This window comes from Pristis pectinata, chromosome 4, assembly GCF_009764475.1.
Source record: "Pristis pectinata isolate sPriPec2 chromosome 4, sPriPec2.1.pri, whole genome shotgun sequence".
Taxonomy (NCBI): Eukaryota; Metazoa; Chordata; class Chondrichthyes; order Rhinopristiformes; family Pristidae; genus Pristis; species Pristis pectinata.
Genome location: NC_067408.1, coordinates 119,701,611 through 119,718,927, shown reverse-complemented (window position 1 = coordinate 119,718,927; position 17,317 = coordinate 119,701,611). Strand labels below are relative to the sequence as shown.

The window sequence follows — 17,317 nt, the reverse complement described above, 5'->3', positions numbered from 1 at the left end:
TGACCCTGACCCCTCCTCACTGACCCAGACACCACCTCACTGACCCCTCCCGACTGACCCTGACCCCTCCCCACTGACCCTGACCCCACCTCACTGAGCTCCCGGTGAGGGGTCGGGGGTCAGGGGTCAGTTACCGAGCTCCCGCCGCCTCTCGCCCTCGACAGTTGCGGGTCCGCCATCGCGCGCCACTGGGAAGCGCATGCGCAGTGAGTTCCCGCCAACGGGGAGCGGGGGGGAGAGGGGGGGGAGAGGGGGGGAGGGGGGGAGGGGGGGGAGAGGGGGGGAGAGGGGGGGGGGAGGGGGGGGGGGGAGGGGGGGAGAGGGGGGGGGGAGGGGGGAGAGGGGGGGGGAGGGGGGGGAGGGGGGGGGGCGGGAGGGGGGGAGAGGGGGAGGGGGGGGGAGGGAGGGGGGGAGAGGGAGGGGGGGGGGAGGGAGGGGGGAGGGAGGGGGGGGAGAGGGAGGGGGGAGGGAGGGGGGGGAGAGGGAGGGGGGAGGGAGGGGGGGGAGAGGGAGGGGGGAGGGAGGGGGGGGAGAGGGAGGGGGGAGGGAGGGGGGAGGGAGGGGGGGGGGAGGGGGGGGGAGAGGGGGGGAGGGAGAGGGGGGGAGGGAGGGGGGGGAGGGGGGGGAGAGGGGGGGAGGGAGGGGGGGAGAGGGAGGGGGGAGGAGGGGGGAGGGGGGGAGGGGGGGGGAGAGGGGGGGAGAGGGGGAGGGAGGGGGGGGAGAGGGGGGGAGGGAGGGGGGGGAGAGGGGGAGGGAGGGGGGGGAGAGGGGAGGGAGGGGGGGGAGGGGGGGGGGAGGGGGGGAGGAGAGGGGGGGAGAGGGGGAGGGAGGGGGGGGGAGAGGGAGGGGGGGAGAGGGGGGGAGGGAGGGGGGGGGGAGGGGGGGGAGGGGGGGAGAGGGGGAGAGGGGGGGAGGGAGGGGGGGGAGGGGGAGGGAGGGGGGGGGAGAGGGAGGGGGGAGAGGGAGGGGGGAGGGAGGGAGGGGGGGGAGGGGGGAGGAGAGGGAGAGGGGGGGAGGGAGGGGGGAGAGGGGGGAGGGAGGGGGGGAGAGGGGGGGAGGGAGGGGGGGAGGGGGGGGAGAGGGGGGGAGGAGGGGGGGGAGGGGGGGGAGGGAGGGGGGGGAGAGGGGGGGAGGGGGGGAGAGGGGGGGGGAGAGGGGGGGGGGAGGGAGGGGGGGGAGAGGGGGGGAGGGGGGGGAGGGAGGGGGGGGGGAGGGGGGGGAGAGGGGGGAGGGGGGGGAGAGGGGGGGGAGAGGGGGGGAGGGGGGGGAGAAGGGGGGGGGAGGGAGGGGGGGAGAGGGGGAGGGAGGGGGGGGAGAGGGGGGGGAGGGGGGGGGAGAGGGGGGGAGGGGGAGGGGGAGGGGGGAGGGGGAGGGAGGGAGGGAGGGGGGGAGGGGAGGGAGGGGGGGGGAGGGGGAGGGGGAGGGAGGAGGGAGCGGGAGGGAGGGAGGGGGGGGAGGGGGGAGGGGGGGGAGAGGGGGAGGGGGGGGAGAGGGGGAGGGGGGGGGAGGGGGGAGGGAGGGGGAGGGGGGGGAGGGAGGGGGAGGGGGGAGGGGGGAGGGAGGGAGGGGGGGGGAGGAGGAGGAGGAGGAGGAGGGAGGGAGGGGTGGGGGAGGAGGAGGGAGGGGGGGGGGGGAGGAGGAGGGAGGGGTGGGGGGGAGGAGGAGGGAGGGAGGGGTGGGGGAGGAGGAGGAGGGAGGGAGGGGTGGGGAGGAGGAGGGAGGGAGGGGTGGGGGAGGAGGGAGGGAGGGATGGGTGGGGGAGGAGGGAGGGAGGGAGGGGTGGGGGAGGAGCGGAGGGAGGGAGGGGTGGGGGGAGGAGGGAGGGAGGGGTGGGGGAGGAGGAGGAGGAGGGAGGGAGGGGTGGGGGAGGAGGGAGGGAGGGGTGGGGGAGGAGGGGGGGAGGAGGGAGGGAGGGAGGGGTGGGGGAGGAGGAGGAGGAGGGAGGGAGGGGTGGGGGAGGAGGAGGAGGGGTGGGGAGGAGGAGGAGGGGTGGGGGAGGAGGAGGAGGAGGGAGGGGTGGGGGAGGAGGAGGAGGAGGGTGTGGGGAGGAGGAGGGAGGGAGGGGTGGGGGGGGAGGAGGAGGGAGGGAGGGGTGGGGGAGGAGGAGGAGGGGTGGGGAGGAGGAGGGAGGGAGGGGTGGGGGAGGAGGAGGGAGGGAGGGAGGGTGGGGAGGAGGAGGAGAGAGGAGAGGCCATGGGGGCAGTGGGGGAGGGTATTGATTCTAACCACCAGCTGAAGCTGCTGTATGTTATACGTTCCATCCAATAAAACACCAGAGGAGCCTCCTGTCAGGGTTCAGAGTTTAATATTGTTGTATTTTAAGTTCTGTTGGTTTGGTTCGAACTGACACTTGCGGTCTTCTCCAACCAATTTACAGAAACACTTTGTGCAAGGCACACACTGGGGATTGAGGAGGACGTGTGGTTTCTGAGGTGATGTGGGGGACACAGACGGGCAGAAGTCTGACAGGACAGACAGGTGGGTCCTGGGTGAATCCTGTGTTTGAATTGAAGAATTCACTTTCAACCTTTATAAAATTCACACAGTGGTACAGTACAGAAACAGGCCATTCGGCCCACCACATCCATGCTGACCTTCTTGCCCATCTACACTGATTCCATTTGCCTGCATTAGGTCCATATCCTTCTACGCCTTGTCTATTTAAGTGTTTATTTAAATGTCTCTTAAACCATATCATATCTGACTCCTCCACCTCCCCTTCTGGTGTTGTTACAATTCCAGATATCAACCCACTATGTTAAAATCTTTCCCCTCACAGTATGGGATGTCAGCTTTCATAAGTCGTGGGATCGAGTTTAAGAGCCGTGAAGTAATGATGCAGCTCTACAAAACTCTGGTTGGACCACATTTGGAGCACTGTGTCCAGTTCTGGTCGCCTCATTATAGGAAGGATGTGAAGCATTGGAAAGGGTGCAGAGGAGATTTACCAGGATGCTGCCTGGATTGGAGAGTATGGATTATGAGGAGAGACTAAAGGAGCTAGGGCTGTTCTCATTGGAGAGGAGGAGGATGAGGGGAGACATGATAGAGGTGTACAAAATATTGAGAGGAATAGATAGAGTGGACAGCCAGCGCCTCTTTCCCAGGGCACCAGTGCTCAATACAAGAGGGCATGGCTTTAAAGTAGTGGGTGGGAGGTTCAAGGGAGATATCAGAGGGAGGTTTTTTACCCAGAGAGTGGTTGGGGCATGGAATACGCTGCCTGGGGCGGTGGTGGAGGCAGGTACATTGGTCAAGTCAAGAGATTACTAGATAAGCATGTGGAGGAATTTAAAACAGAGGGATATGTGGGAGTAAGGAGTTAGATAGTCTTAGGCAAGGTTTAAAGGTCGGCACAACATTGTGGGCTGAAGGGCCTGTATTATGCTGTACTGTTCTATGATTCCCATGAAAAGTCCTTCCTTGTAAACCGATGCCCTGCCAAGGGATGAAGATTGACACTATCTGTCCATAGCAACCTGGGTTAGTTCTCACCCAACCCTTCTCTGTCCCTGACATCTAACCCCACCTCCCTCTTAATACTGATCTGCGCCAGATTATCCACCCACCCCTCCCTGAACTCACTACCTTCCAGCTTCACATCACTTTGGAAGCAAGAGTTAATCTAACAGCATTTTCTAATTTGCTGTCTGGATATTGTCGGTAAATTCACAGCTCAAAAAATCAATGGAGAAATAGTGAAGGCAGCTGGAAAACGGGAAGAGTTCTGTCCATGCCCCAGCTCCTGTAATGCACCTGTTGCCATAACGTTCAGGCTTGCTTCAATAAAACAACAGCAATGCTGGAAGAACTCAGCCAGTCAAGTAGCATCTGTGCAAAGAGAAACCGGTTATAGTTTCGGGTCGAAAACCCTTCGTCAGAACTGAGGAAGAGAGAAGGCACATTAGTCTGGGTAACAGAGGCTGTGGGGAGGGAGTGGGTAGAACAAGGGGGGTGTCTGTAGCGGGGTGAAACGATGGAGACTGTGGGGAGGGAGTGGGTGGACTGTCCCTGGGGACAGAATGGAGAGAGAGGGAGAGAGTCCCCCAGGATGCACCTTCCCTTCCTCCAGCCTTTGCATCCAACATATTATCCTTCACAATTTTTGCCAACTCCAACATGTTCCCACCACCAGACACATTTTCCCCTCCCCTCCCCTTTCTGCATTTTGCAGGGAAATCGACCCTCATGACTCCCTGGTCCCCACCCACCACTTCCCATTGCGTGACACCTCCTCGCAACCCCAGGAGGTGCAACTCCTGTCCTTTTACCTTCCCACCACCCAGCCTTTCCAGGTGAAGCAGTGAACCACCTGCACTTCTTCCAATCCAGTTCACTGCATTTGGTGTTCACACTGTGGTCTCCTCGACAGTGGAGAGACCCGATGCAGATTGGGTGACCCCTTTGTGGAACACCTGCATTCAGTCCACAGGAGTGACCCCAAGTTTCCTGTTGCCTGCAGCTTGCTCATCCCACCCCCATGCTGACCTCTGTCTGTGGCCTCTTGCACTGTAACAACGAGGCCGTACGCGAGCTCAAGGCACAGTGCCTCATCTTCTGTCTGGGCACCATGTAGCTGCAGGACTCAGTACTGAATTCTCCAACTTCAGATAACTTGCTCGTTCGTTCTCTCCGCATCAGGACCGGCCATTTATGCTCACCGTCCCTCCCTTCCTTTTTCCTTTCATTTGCTATCCTGGCACGTCAGGCACATCCCAGAGACCAGGCTGAACAACAGTAGCCACACGTTATACAGACAAAGGAGCTCAACAGTCCATTCAATGACTGTGGGTCATTTCACCCCACTACAGACATCCCCCTTGTTCCACCCGCTCCCTCCTCATGGTCTCTGTTACCCAGACTAACTTGCCTTCTCTCTTCCTCAGTTCTGATGAATGGTCTTCATTTCAATACGTTGACTGGTTTCTCTTTTCACAGATGCTGTTTGATCAGCTGAGTTTAGAACATAGAACAGTACAGCACAATACAGGCCCTTCGGCCCACAGTGACCTTTAAACTTCTTCTGTCATTTCTGTTGCTTCAGATTCCAGCCTCTGCAGTTTTATTTGTTTTACATTGCTTCAATGAAAACCCATCTTCAGGTCAATCCAGGCTGGAGTCAGGATTCTTATTGCTGCAGTCAGTTGTCCAGAATATTCTGTGTTCCATGATTAGAGACAAATAGAGTTACGGCCAGATTATATCTCAGTTATTTAGCCCACCGTTTGTTAAGATTTATTTGTAATAAAGAATGTCTGTATCCAAAACAATATCTTTAATTCAGCAGAAGTGTGTCTCTCCAGTTGAATGCTGGGTTGGGTCCATGAGTCAGACTCTTGACTGGAGGCTCGATCATTCTCCACTTCTCTGATTCTCGAACTTTTTCACAGCAGCACAACCCGAGAGCAGGAATCTGCAGCAAAGGCAAATTTTGCCCAATGTTAGCAGTGGGTTACAGGGGGAGCGGGTTACAGGGGGAATAGACTACAGTAAGAGGAAACTTTATTAACATGGAGGAGTACAGCACAGAAACAGACCCTTTGGCCCACGATGTCTTTATCAACCGTAATGCAAATCCAAACTAATCCCATCTGCCTGCACATGGTCTGTCCCTCATTTCCTGCCTGTTCATGTATCTGTCTCAATGCCTCCAAAATGTTGCCGTTGTATCAGCTTTCACCACCTCCCCTGGCAACTAGTTTTGGGCACCCACCACTCCCTCTGTAAAAAAAAACGTCTTGCATATCTCCTTTAAACTTTCCCCCTCTCATTTTAAATCTATGCCCTGTACTTAACATTTCTACCCTGAGAGAAAGACACTTTCTACCCTATCTATGCCTCTCATAATTTTATAAACTTCTATCAGATCTCCCCTCAGCCTCTGATGCTCCAGAGAAAACAACACAAGTTTGCCCAACCTCTCCTTATAGCTCATACCCTCTAAACCAGGCAGCATCCTGGTGAACCTCTTCTGCAGGCTCTCCAAAGCCTCCACATCCTTCCTGTAATGCAGCAACCAGAACTGCACACAGTACTCCAAATGTGGCCTGGCCAAAGTTTTCATACAGCTGTGACATGACTTCCTGACTTTTATACTCACCACCCCAACTGATGAAGGTAAGTATGCCATACACCTTCTTCATCACCCTACCTACTTGTGAAGGTACTTTCAGGGAGCCATGAACTTGCATCCCAAGATCCCCCTGTACACCAGTGCTCTAAGGGTCCTGCCATTTACTTTCCCCTTACATTTGACCTCCCAAAGTGCAATATGTCACACTAAGGGAAGGCATGGTAGTGTAGTGGTTAGCATAATGCTGTTATCGCATCAGTGACCCGGGTTCAATTCTGGCCACTGTCTGTAAGGAGTTTGTACGTTCTCCCCGTGTCTGCGTGGGTTTCCTCCGGGTGCTCCGGTTTCCTCCCACATTTCAATGACGTACAGGTTAGGAAGTTGTGGGCATGTTATGTTGGCACAGGAAGCGTGGTGACACTTGCGGGCTGCCCCCCAGAACACTCTATGCAAAGGATGCATTTCACTGTGTGTTTCGATGTACATGTGACTAATAAAGATCTTATCTTAGTCTTTAATCTTGTCTGAGTTAAACTCCATCTGCCATTTCTCTGCCCATATTTCCACCTGGTCCATATCCTGCTGAATCCTTTGATGACCTTCCTCACTGTCCATAACTCTACCAATTTCTGAGTCATCTGCAAACTTGCTAATCAGCCCATCTGCATTTTCGTCCAAGTTATTTATATAATCCACAAACAGAGGTCCCAGCACTGATCCCTGTGGAACACCAGTGGTCACAGACCTCCAGTCAGAATAATATCTCTCCCCCCACTACTCTCTGTCCTCTGTGGCCAAGACAATTTTAAATACAATCTAGCAAGTGGCCTCCCAGTTTAACTGATTTGGTAGGGGAATGGAACACAGAGTGGGAGTGCAGAAGTGGAGAGGTGGGGGGGGTGGGGGGGGGTGTAGGGTGGGGATGTTATTGCCAAATATAGAAGGAACTAAGTCAGTCCACTCTGAAGCACAGACGTTGACCTGACAAGGCTCGTGGGAGGAGCACAAGGTGGGATTGCATCCACTTTACCAGCTGCTGCCTGACTGGTACAATAGAGTGTTCATCAGCCCATGGGAACATGAAGTTGTTGCTATTACAAAGACATGGTTGAAAGGAGGGCAGGACTCAACTGAACGTGCTGGGGTATGGAATCTTCAGGAGTTGGGAAGAGGCATAAAAGAGGAGGTGGCATTGTAATATGAATCACTAATATAGGAGTGAAAGGACTTTTCAATACAGGTTGTGTGAAAACAAAAAGGTGGGCAATCACTTTGCTGGGAGTATATTACAGACCCCTTAAGTCAGCAGGAGATGGACAAGCAGATACATGGACAAATCAGGGAGGTGTAATAATAGTTTGTAGGGGGTTTCAACTTCCCTAATATTAACTGGGGCTTTGGTGTGAAAAGCATGGGTGGGGTGGGGGTTATGAAATGTCTGGAAGAGCTCTGAGCCAGGATATAGATAGTTCCACCAGAGAAGGGACAGTATTGGACCTAATCTCAGGGAATGTGGCTGTGAAAGTGGAAGGGAGTGCCAGTGGGAGAGGAGAGAGAGTGACTATAAGTCACTGCGAGTTGCAAGGCAGTTGTGGAAAAGGATGAATGGAAATTAATGTCCTGAACTGTGGGAAGGTCAATTTCAACATCATCAGACAGGACCAGCAGCTGTAGACAGGGAGCAGCTACCTGTGGGTTGGGTTACGGCTGACACCTGGGGGTTGTTCACAAGCAAAATAATGAGCTGAAGGTCAGGCTGTTCCCATAAAGGTGAAAGGGAGGGTCAACAAGTCCAAGGGAGCCTGGATGTCCAGAGATGAGAGGGCTGGGTAAAGGGAAAAGGTGGTGAATGGCAGGGATAGAGACTGATGGGGGTGGGGTGGGGGGGGAGGTGGGCCTTTCAGAAGTGTAGGATGGGTGGGGAGGGGGTGACAGAGTAATTGGAGGGGAACAAGTGGGAACACAAAATAGAGTTTGGGATTGGGGTGACCCCAGGCAGGGTTCAGGATTGGGGTGACCCCAGGATTTGGGATTGAGGTGACCCCAGGCAGGGTGTGGGATTGGGCTGAGCCCAGGGTGTGGAATTGGGGTGACCCCAGGCAGGGTTCGGGATTGGGCTGAGCCCAGGGATTGCGACCACTGTGGAGGGTGGTTTACATTCACCTTTCTGATCATTTGTACAAATTTCTTGGCATCCTTGGGTGGCAGTTCCAGTAATGGGCCGTGAGCAGCAGTCCAAGGTGGAGGCATGACCCACCAACAGGATGTTCCCTCCTGAAGAACAACGTTACACACCGTTAGACAGGTCTGGATCTCAAGGTGTGGGCCCAGGCAAGTGGACCAGGCTCAGTCACACTGCAGGTACTGGCTGTCCAGAGACTGAGCACTGGGGGTTCTGGATCCAGTGGGGGAGGTGCCAGTGGGTTACTAGATTGTGTGTGTGCACGCGTGTTGGGGGCACTGGATCCAGTGAGGAGGAAGGTCCTGGTGGGCTAACTGGATCCAGTGAGGGGAGGTGCCAGTGGGGCACTGGATCCAGTGGGGGGGGGGGCTGAGGAAGTGAGCCCTCCAGCAGATCAACTGCCCACCCAGTAGTGGTGGCAACTCCAGTGGAGGGAATGGGCCAATGGGCCATCCGCACTCACTGAGCTCCACGGTCCTCCCATTCATCCCTTCCACCGAGGGGTTGGTGAGGGCAGTGGGAAGGCCGGCATGTGGGGTAGGGTGTGGGTACTGAGGGTGGTGAAGACTCCGGCCTAACTCACCACCCCCGGTGCTGGACCTGGGACAGACCTACACCCTGGCTGGTTCTGGGGCCAGACCTCAGGTCCTGCTCTGGACCCTGCTGCCCACACTCCCACTCTCAGCTCCCTCCTCCCTCAACATGCCCCACTACCTCAGCACAGAGCGGAGTGGGGCAATCAGCAGGGTGGGGACATTGTAGTTCCCTCCCTCCATGGCACAGTGTGCATGGAGGTGTGTGTGCACACTGGGTGTGACGGGGGAGCGCACATGCACTGGGTGTGACGGGAGGGGTGTGTGCGCACTGGGTGTGACGGGAGGGGTGTGCGCGCGCACTGGGGTGCACGTGTGCACTGGGTGTGACGGGAGGGGTGCGCGCGCACTGGGTGTGACGGTAGGGGTGTGTGCACACTGGGTGTGATGGGAGGGGTGTGTGCACACTGGGTGTGACGGGAGGGGTGTGCGCGCGCATTGGGGTGCACGTGTGCACTGGGTGTGACAGGAGGTGTGCGCGCGCACTGGGTGTGACGGGAGGGGTGTGTGCGCACTGGGTGTGACGGGAGGGGTGTGCGCGCGCACTGGGGTGCACGCGTGCACTGGGTGTGACGGGAGGGGTGTGTGCAGCAGGAAGGTGAAACTCTTGAATCAAAGCTGTGGTACTTTGTAGGTTGGGACAATGTCCCGCGTTTGAGCTGCGAAGAGTCCCACCAAGTCATTCAGACATGTGGCTGGGATCTGCTGACTGCTACCGATACCTCCTTCTGGGCAGCTGTTCACTATGGTCCTTATCACTGTAGAGCAACGACTAACGTAGTCTTCATACGTTTCCGATGGAATCAGACCGGTGATAGGAACATGTGCCCTGTGGACAAAGCACACACACACTTACTGATGTACCAGAACACATGTATCAGTGGGGCACAGGTAGGGTAGACAGTACCAGGGCAGGGGAGTCCAGAACTAGAGGGCACATGTGTAAGGTCAGAGGGGAGAAAGTTAAAGGAGATTTGAGGGGTAGGTTTTCCACACAGAGGGAGGTGGGTGTGTGGAACAAGCTGCCAGAGGAAGCGGTAGAGGTGGGTATGATGATTAAAAGATGTTCGGACAGGTACTTGTATAGGAAAGTCGTAGAGGGATATGGGCTTAATGTGGGCCAGTGGGATTGGTGTAGATAGGCATCAGGGTCAGCATGGACAAGGTGGGATGAAGGGCCCATTCCTGTGCTGTATGATTCCATGATCTGGAAGCCTTGCCCTTGGTCTGGGCAGTCCAGAGAAAGATGTTCCCTGCCTTGGTGATTTAAGAGCTCTTCTACATATTAAATGTTGTGAGAGTACCCACTTGCAACACACTGCAGGAAGTATGTTCCTGATTCCAATCACCCTATGGCTCACCTAGTTACTAGTTTAATTAGTTCAGCACAACATTGTGGGTTGAAGGGCCTGCACTGTTCCATGTTCTTCCTCAGATCCCTCTAAACCTCTTGTCCCTTATCCTAAACCTATGCTCTCTAGTTTTAGAGATCTCTGCTATGAAGTTTCCTACTATCTACCCAATCTATTCTGATAATTTTGAATACTCTATTGGGTCCTCTCTCTGCCTCCAAAATAGGTGAACAAGGTTATCAAAAACTACAGGGGGATCTCGATCAGCTGGGTCAGTGGGCTGAGGATTGGCAAATGGCTCTCCATCCAGATGTGTGAGGTGATGTATTTTGGGAAGTCAAACTAGGGCAGGACTTGTACAGTGAACGGTAGGGTCCTGGGAGTGTTGTGGAACAGAGGGACCTCCCTCTCTCCTCCCTCACCCCTCTCCTCCCACTCCCCCTCCCTCTCTCCCACCCTTCCTCTCCCCATCACACTCCCCCTCCCCCTCTCTCTCCCACCGTTCCTCTCCCTGTCACACTCCCCCTCCCTCTCTCCCACCGTTCCTCTCCCCATCACACTCCCCCTCCCCCTCTCTCTCCCACCCTTCCTCTCCCCATCACACTCCCCCTCCCCCTCTCTCTCCCACCCTTCCTCTCCCTGTCACACTCCCCCTCACTCTCTCCCACCGTTCCTCTCCCCATCACACTCCCGCTCGCCCTCTCTCTCCCACCCTTCCTCTCCCCATCACACCCCCTCCCCCTCTCTCTCCCACCGTTCCTCTCCCTGTCACACTCCCCTCCCTGTCTCCCACTCCTCCCTTTCCATCACACCCCCCCTTCCCATCCCCTCCCTCTCCCCTACCCCTCCTTCCCCCTGTCACACTCCCTCCCCGTCTCACTATACCCTCCTCCCCCTCCCCTCTATCTCCCCGTCCCCTGCTGGTGACCCTGGTGACGGTGACACACTGTACCAGAGCTGTGGCCCCCACCTGTAACTCCCGTCCACTGAGTAACCAGCTGCCTTGAGCTCTGCGACAGACATGAAGTTTGGGATCGATTTTGCCGCCTCCCACTTGGTCCATTCGAAGAGTCCGGGCTCCACACAAATACCCAGCTGGGGACTGGGCTTCAGACCTGGAGCAGGGACACAGTCATTAGTGGAGCAGGCTGTCCGTACGATGAAACTCTTCCTAACTCTGCGATATCCAGTTCTGTTCTGACTGGGACTGAGATCCATGGGAAACCAGGGTTGGGTCCGTCAGCACCGAGCGATACACAAACAACTCGAGTGTCTCCACCCCCTCCACACTCAGCAACACAAACCCCTCGTAAGTAGGTAAGTAGCCCAACAAGATCCCTTGTTAGTAAGAAGGTAGTTTTGCAGATGATACAAAGATTGGTGGTGTTCTGGTCACTGTAGAAGATTGCCAAAGGATACACAGAATATGGAACACTACAGCACAGTACAGGGCCTTCAGCCCACAATGTTGTGCCAACATTTTATCCTGCTCTAAGATCTACCTAACCCTTCCCTCCCACATAGCCCCCCCATTTTTCTATCATTCATGTGTCTAGCTAAGAGTCTCTTAAATGTCCCTAATGTATCTGCCCCCACAACCTCTGTCGGCAGTGCGTTCCACACACCCACCACTCTCTGTGTAAAAAAGCTTACCCCTGACATCCCCCTTATACCTTCCTCCAATCACCTTAAAGTTATGTTCCTTCATGTTAGCCATTTTCACCCTGGGAAAAAGTCTCTGACTGTCCACTCGATCAATGCCTCTTATCATCTTGTACACCTCGATCAAGTCACCTCTCATTCTCCTTCTCTCCAAAGAGAAAAGCCCCAGCTCACTCAACCTATCCTCATAAGACATGCTCTCCAATGCAGGCAGGATCCTGGTAAATCTCCTCTGCACCCTCTCTAAAGCCTCCACATCCTTCCTATATTGTGGTGACCAGAACAGCAGGATATAGATCAGATATGGGCAGAGAAATGTCAGATGGAGTTTAATCCGGCCAAATGTGAGGTGTTGCATTTTGGGAGATCAAATGTAAAGAGACAGTACACTGTTAATGGCAGGACCCTTAACAGTGTTGTTGTAGAGGGATCTTGGGGTCCAAGTCCATAGTTCCCTGAAAGTGGCTGCGCAGGTTGATAGGGTGGTAAAGGTGTACGGCATGTTTGGTTTTATTAGTTGAGGCATTGAGCTCAAGAGTCCGGAGGTTATGTTGTAGCTTTATAAAACTCTGGTTAGGCTGTATCTGGAGCATTGTGTTCAGTTCTGGTGGCACCATTATAGGAAGGATGTGGAGGCTTTGGAGAGGGTGCAGAAGAGGTTCACCAGGATGCTGCCTGGATTGGAGAGCATGTGCTATGGGGAGAGGTTGGATAAATGGGTTGTTCTCTCTGGAGTGACGGAGGCTGAGGGGAGACCTGATAGAAGTTTATAAGATTATGAGAGGTATAGGTAGAGTAGACAGCCAGTATCTTTTTCCCAGGGTTGAAATGTCTAATACTAGAGGGCATGCATTTAAGGTGATAGGGGGTAAGTTAAAGGAGATGTGCGGGGCAAGTATTTTACACAGAGTGGTGGGTGCCTGGAACGTGCTGCCTGGGGTGGTGGTGGAGGCAGATACAACAGGGGTGTTCAAGAAGCTCTTCGATAGGCACATGAATGTGCAGAGAATGGGGGGATCTGGACCATGTGCAGGCAGAAGGGGTTAAGTGTCATTAGCTTAATTAGTTTAACAGAACATCATGGGCTGAAGGGCCTGTTCCTGTGCTGTACTTTTCTGTGTTCTATCTTTAGTCCACGTGGGCCCAGTCATGGCTGCCACTGATCTGTGTGGGCAGGGCCAGTCCTGCTGGTCTGTGGGGATGTTCCTACTCTAGGACACGGCCTTTCTGCTGGTCTGTGGGGATGTTCCTACTCTAGGACACGGCCTGTCTGCTGGTCTGTGGGGATGTTCCTACTCTAGGACACTGCCTTTCTGCTGGTCTGTGGGGATGTTCCTACTCTAGGACACGGCCTGTCTGCTGGTCTGTGGGGATGTTCCTACTCTAGGATGCAGCCTGTCTGCTGGTCTGTGGGAATGTTCCTGCTCTAGGATGCAGCCTGTCTGCTGGTTTGTGGGGATGTTCCTACTCTAGGACACGGCCTGTCTGCTGGTCTGTGGAGATGTTCTTGCTCCAGGACCTGTAGATCCCGGGAGCTCTGTGCTGCAGTCAATTGGAGAGGGTGCTGCCTGGTCTGCAGGAACGGAGTGTCTCCCCCCTGGGGTGGGCGGGGGGCTATCCCACCTTCTCCCTCCCCCATGCACACAGTTGTTGGGCCGTTTACCTTGCAGCAGGTGATGAGCAGTCTGAACACAGCGCAGGGCGGGTGAGCTGTACACACAGCGGATTGGGACCTCCCTGTCTGTCATCGCCTCTCCTGGTTCACAGAATGAAAGAGCAAGTTCTCACCAAGTGGGAACATTCTCAGTGTCACAGTTACACAACCCACCGGTGTCACCCTCCCACACCGGTGTCACCCAGAGTCACCCTCCCACACCGGTGTCACTGTTACACAACTGACCAGAGTCACCCTCCCTGAGTGTGTGACAGGAACACCCCAACCCCACACTGAGGAAGAATTCACCCCCACCCCAAACATGACAGCCCCCCACACCCAATACCCCCCCACACCTATTACCCACACCCAATCCCTCACACACCCAACACTCAGACACACTCAATACCCCCCCACCCATTACCCCCTCACACTCACTACTCCCCCAGCCCCCTCAGCTCTGTGTCCCCCCCCCCAGTTATTTCACCAACCTTTGAGCCCGACCTGCTTCCACACTCACAAGGTGACACCAAGTGCCTGCTCCCCCCTTCACTCCACGTCCTGTGGTGGTGGAGCCAGCTGCAGACAGGTCCTCGCTCAGCACTGCAGCTGTGTCTGCCCACTCCCACAGCTCTGCACCTCAGCCAGTGATGGCAAGTACCCACCTGCCTTCCTCACCAGCCCAGCTTGCCCTGCTCCCTCAGGGATCTGTGGACACACTCCTACCTCCCTCCACCCCTCACCACTCGCCGTGTAGTCCCTCAGCCTCGCCGCCTCCCAGGTCCACCACCTCACACCTCTCCAGACTGGGTTCCACCTGTCACCCACCCACTGATGTCCTCCTGTAGCTGGAACCTTCTTCCTCACCACCAACCACAAGATTCACACCAGTGGAAGTCCTCTGGCCCTGTGTCGCTGTGAATCACTGGTACACACTGCAAGAAGTAAGGGCTCAGGCTGAGCTGCTCCAGTCAAGTTTCCCCTGGTAGGCTGCAGACTGAGCAGTGGGTCATTCTCACAGTTCAGTTCTTACTGACAAGAATATTGTCCCTGGACCCAACCTGTTAACTTACCCATCAGCCGAGACTGGAAGATGCCGCAGGAAGATAGGGGAGCATCGTGTTCATAGTCCCTGGTGCCACCTGCCCTCTGTGGTACACTGTGAGGAAAGTTTAAATCTGTCCTGATGTATCTGCCTGTGAAGATGGAAACAGTTGGATCAGACCCTCCCTGAGGACCTGGTTCAGCTATTCTGGAGCTGCTGGTCTCTGTGGTCACAGTGCAAACTGTTATACAGCTGCAGGAAACACGCGGCGGGTCAGGCAGCTTCTGTGGAGGGAGTAACTGAGTTGACATTTAAGCTTCGTGACCTGTTGCCAGATCTTGAGGGGTGGAGAGGCAGGGGAAGGGTTCAGTGTGGAGTAGACACGAGGTTGGGAACTGCCAGGGTCTGTGGTTAAAGAAGTCCTTGGTGTTCAGGGCAAGTGATTCCGGAAAATGGAAGGAAAGAAAACTCCGAATTGTAGAGAAAAGTTTAAAGTTTTGTCAGTCTGAGGAAACTTAAGAAACGGAGCCACCCCTCTCCAGCACCCCACCACCACACCCTCCAGTGCCCCACCACCACACCCTGCAGTGCCCCACCACCACGCCCTGCAGCGCCCCACCACCACGCCCTCCAGCACCCCACCACCACACCCTGCAGCGCCCCACCACCACACCCTGCAGCGCCCCACCACCACGCCCTGCAGCGCCCCACCACCACGCCCTGCAGCGCCCCACCACCACGCCCTCCAGCGCCCCACCACCACGCCCTCCAGCGCCCCACCACCACGCCCTCCAGCGCCCCACCACCACGCCCTGCAGTCACCACCACCACGCCCTGCAGCGCCCCACCACCACGCCCTGCAGTGCCCCACCACCACGCCCTGCAGTGCCCCACCACCACGCCCTGCAGTGCCCCACCACCACGCCCTGCAGTCACCACCACCACGCCCTGCAGCGCCCCACCACCACGCACTGCAGCGCCCCACCACCACGCCCTGCAGTGCCCCACCACCACGCCCTGCAGTGACCACCACCACGCCCTGCAGTGACCACCACCACGCCCTGCAGCGCCCCACCACCACGCCCTGCAGCGCCCCACCACCACGCCCTGCAGCGCCCCACCACCACGCCCTGCAGTGCCCCACCCCCACGCCCTGCAGTGCCCTCCCACCACAGCTGAGTCAGTGTGAGGGTAAAACAAAAGCAGTGGGGAGATAGGAAAGTCTTTCACTGACACCCACAACTAACGCCCTAGACCGGGGTCTGACATCCTGCTGATAGATGAAGTAGAGGATCGATGAGGGTGGTCAGTCGATGTTACATATGCAGACTGAGAAGCATTAGAGAGGAGTTGAAACCCACCTTCCCCACTGAAACACTGCTCCATCCAGGCCTTGCCAAACACGAGGTCGACTCTCTCACCATGTCGCAGGAACAGCAGCCATCGCCGGGAGGAGGCAGTCGCCAGGAGCTGGATCGGGGACAAGACAGACGAACATCAATCCCAGAAGGAACCATCACCCCAGAGAGTCGAACGTCAGCCCCAGAGGGACCATCACCCCAGAGAGTCGAACGTCAGCCTCAGAGGGACCAACACCCCAGACAGTCGAACGTCAGCCCCAGAGAGACCAACACCCCAGAGAGTCGAACGTCAGCCCCAGAGGGACCAACACCCCAGAGAGTCGAACGTCAGCCCCAGAGGGACCAACACCCCAGAGAGTCGAACGTCAGCCCCAGAGGGACCAACACCCCAGACAGTCGAACGTCAGCCCCAGAGGGACCAACACCCCAGACAGTCGAACGTCAGCCCCAGAGGGACCAACACCCCAGACAGTCGAACGTCAGCCCCAGAGGGACCAACACCCCAGACAGTCGAACGTCAGCCCCAGAGGGACCAACACCCCAGACAGTCGAACATCAGCTCCAGACAGACAGAAGTTTTACAGCTGCAAAGCTCCCCTACTGCCCACACACCCCTCACAGTGCTCCCTCTCCCCCTCCCCCTCCCTCTGCTCCCACATCCCTTTACCCCAACCACCACTCCACCAGCCCCTCTCCATCCACTCTGTCCACAGCTTCCATCCTCCTCCCTCCCCTCCTCCCTCTTCTCCATCCCTTCCCTCACCTTCCTCTCCCCTCCTCCATCTCCTTCCTTCCTTTCTTCCCTCCCCTCCTCCTCCTCCTCCTCCTCTCCACCTCCTACATCCCACCATCCCCCTTCCCTCCCCACCCTCCCTTCATTACCTGTGCCTCCAGGAGCCTGTGGATGCTGTTGGGCATTGGGTTGGAGTCTGTGTCGGGGCCGGGCGAACAGTTGCCGTTCACCCCGCTGGCTTCCACATGAGTCAGTCCAAAGGTGTAGGACCTGAGGAGAAAGAGCAGTGAGTGGGGACCTGTGCTTGGTGATGGAGAGACACCAGGGTCCCTGGGCACCAGTGAGATGGACGGGGGAGTCTGCAGGATCATCCTCTGTGTGACCCGGTGACCCAGACCGGTGTTAGTGAGTGACGGGTGACCCAGGGGTGACCCAGGGTGATGGGGTACCCAGAGGGTGAGACAGACTGTGACCCCGTCTGTACCCAGCAGTGTTTCTGGGCCCAGGACAGTCGGTGAGAACACCGGTTGAACACATGTCCCTGCCAGCTGCAGAGGGGACCGGTCCCAGCCCCTTAGTCTCGTTACTCCCCAAGGGACGGGGGGGGGGGGGGGAGAGGGGGTGGGGCTAGGATGGGGGGGAGGTGGGGCGGGGGTTGGGGG

At 56.8% G+C, this 17,317-nt stretch overlaps 2 protein-coding genes and 1 pseudogene across 2 annotated transcripts in view; all 3 read right to left on the bottom strand.

The window, feature by feature from the left end:
• hsf2bp (heat shock transcription factor 2 binding protein) overlaps window positions 1-179 on the bottom strand; it is a 67,949-nt gene extending 67,770 nt beyond the window's left edge. Inside the window, exon 1 of the mRNA XM_052014502.1 lies at window positions 135-179. Within this exon, the coding sequence (XP_051870462.1) occupies window positions 135-179 (45 nt within the window). The remainder of the gene's footprint in view (window positions 1-134) is intronic.
• Window positions 180-232: 53 nt separating this feature from the next.
• On the bottom strand, window positions 233-2,173 carry LOC127570007 (basic proline-rich protein-like; annotated as a pseudogene).
• Window positions 2,174-5,266: 3,093 nt separating this feature from the next.
• LOC127569700 (ubiquitin-associated and SH3 domain-containing protein A-like) overlaps window positions 5,267-17,317 on the bottom strand; it is a 31,623-nt gene continuing 19,572 nt past the window's right edge. The window contains exons 7-14 of the mRNA XM_052014501.1: window positions 16,805-16,925; window positions 15,923-16,031; window positions 14,590-14,712; window positions 13,526-13,618; window positions 11,171-11,315; window positions 9,571-9,677; window positions 8,237-8,347; window positions 5,267-5,413 (exon numbers count right to left, since the gene is read on the bottom strand). Coding sequence (XP_051870461.1) covers window positions 5,385-5,413; window positions 8,237-8,347; window positions 9,571-9,677; window positions 11,171-11,315; window positions 13,526-13,618; window positions 14,590-14,712; window positions 15,923-16,031; window positions 16,805-16,925 — 838 coding nt within the window. The 3' untranslated portion in view covers window positions 5,267-5,384. The remainder of the gene's footprint in view (window positions 5,414-8,236; window positions 8,348-9,570; window positions 9,678-11,170; window positions 11,316-13,525; window positions 13,619-14,589; window positions 14,713-15,922; window positions 16,032-16,804; window positions 16,926-17,317) is intronic.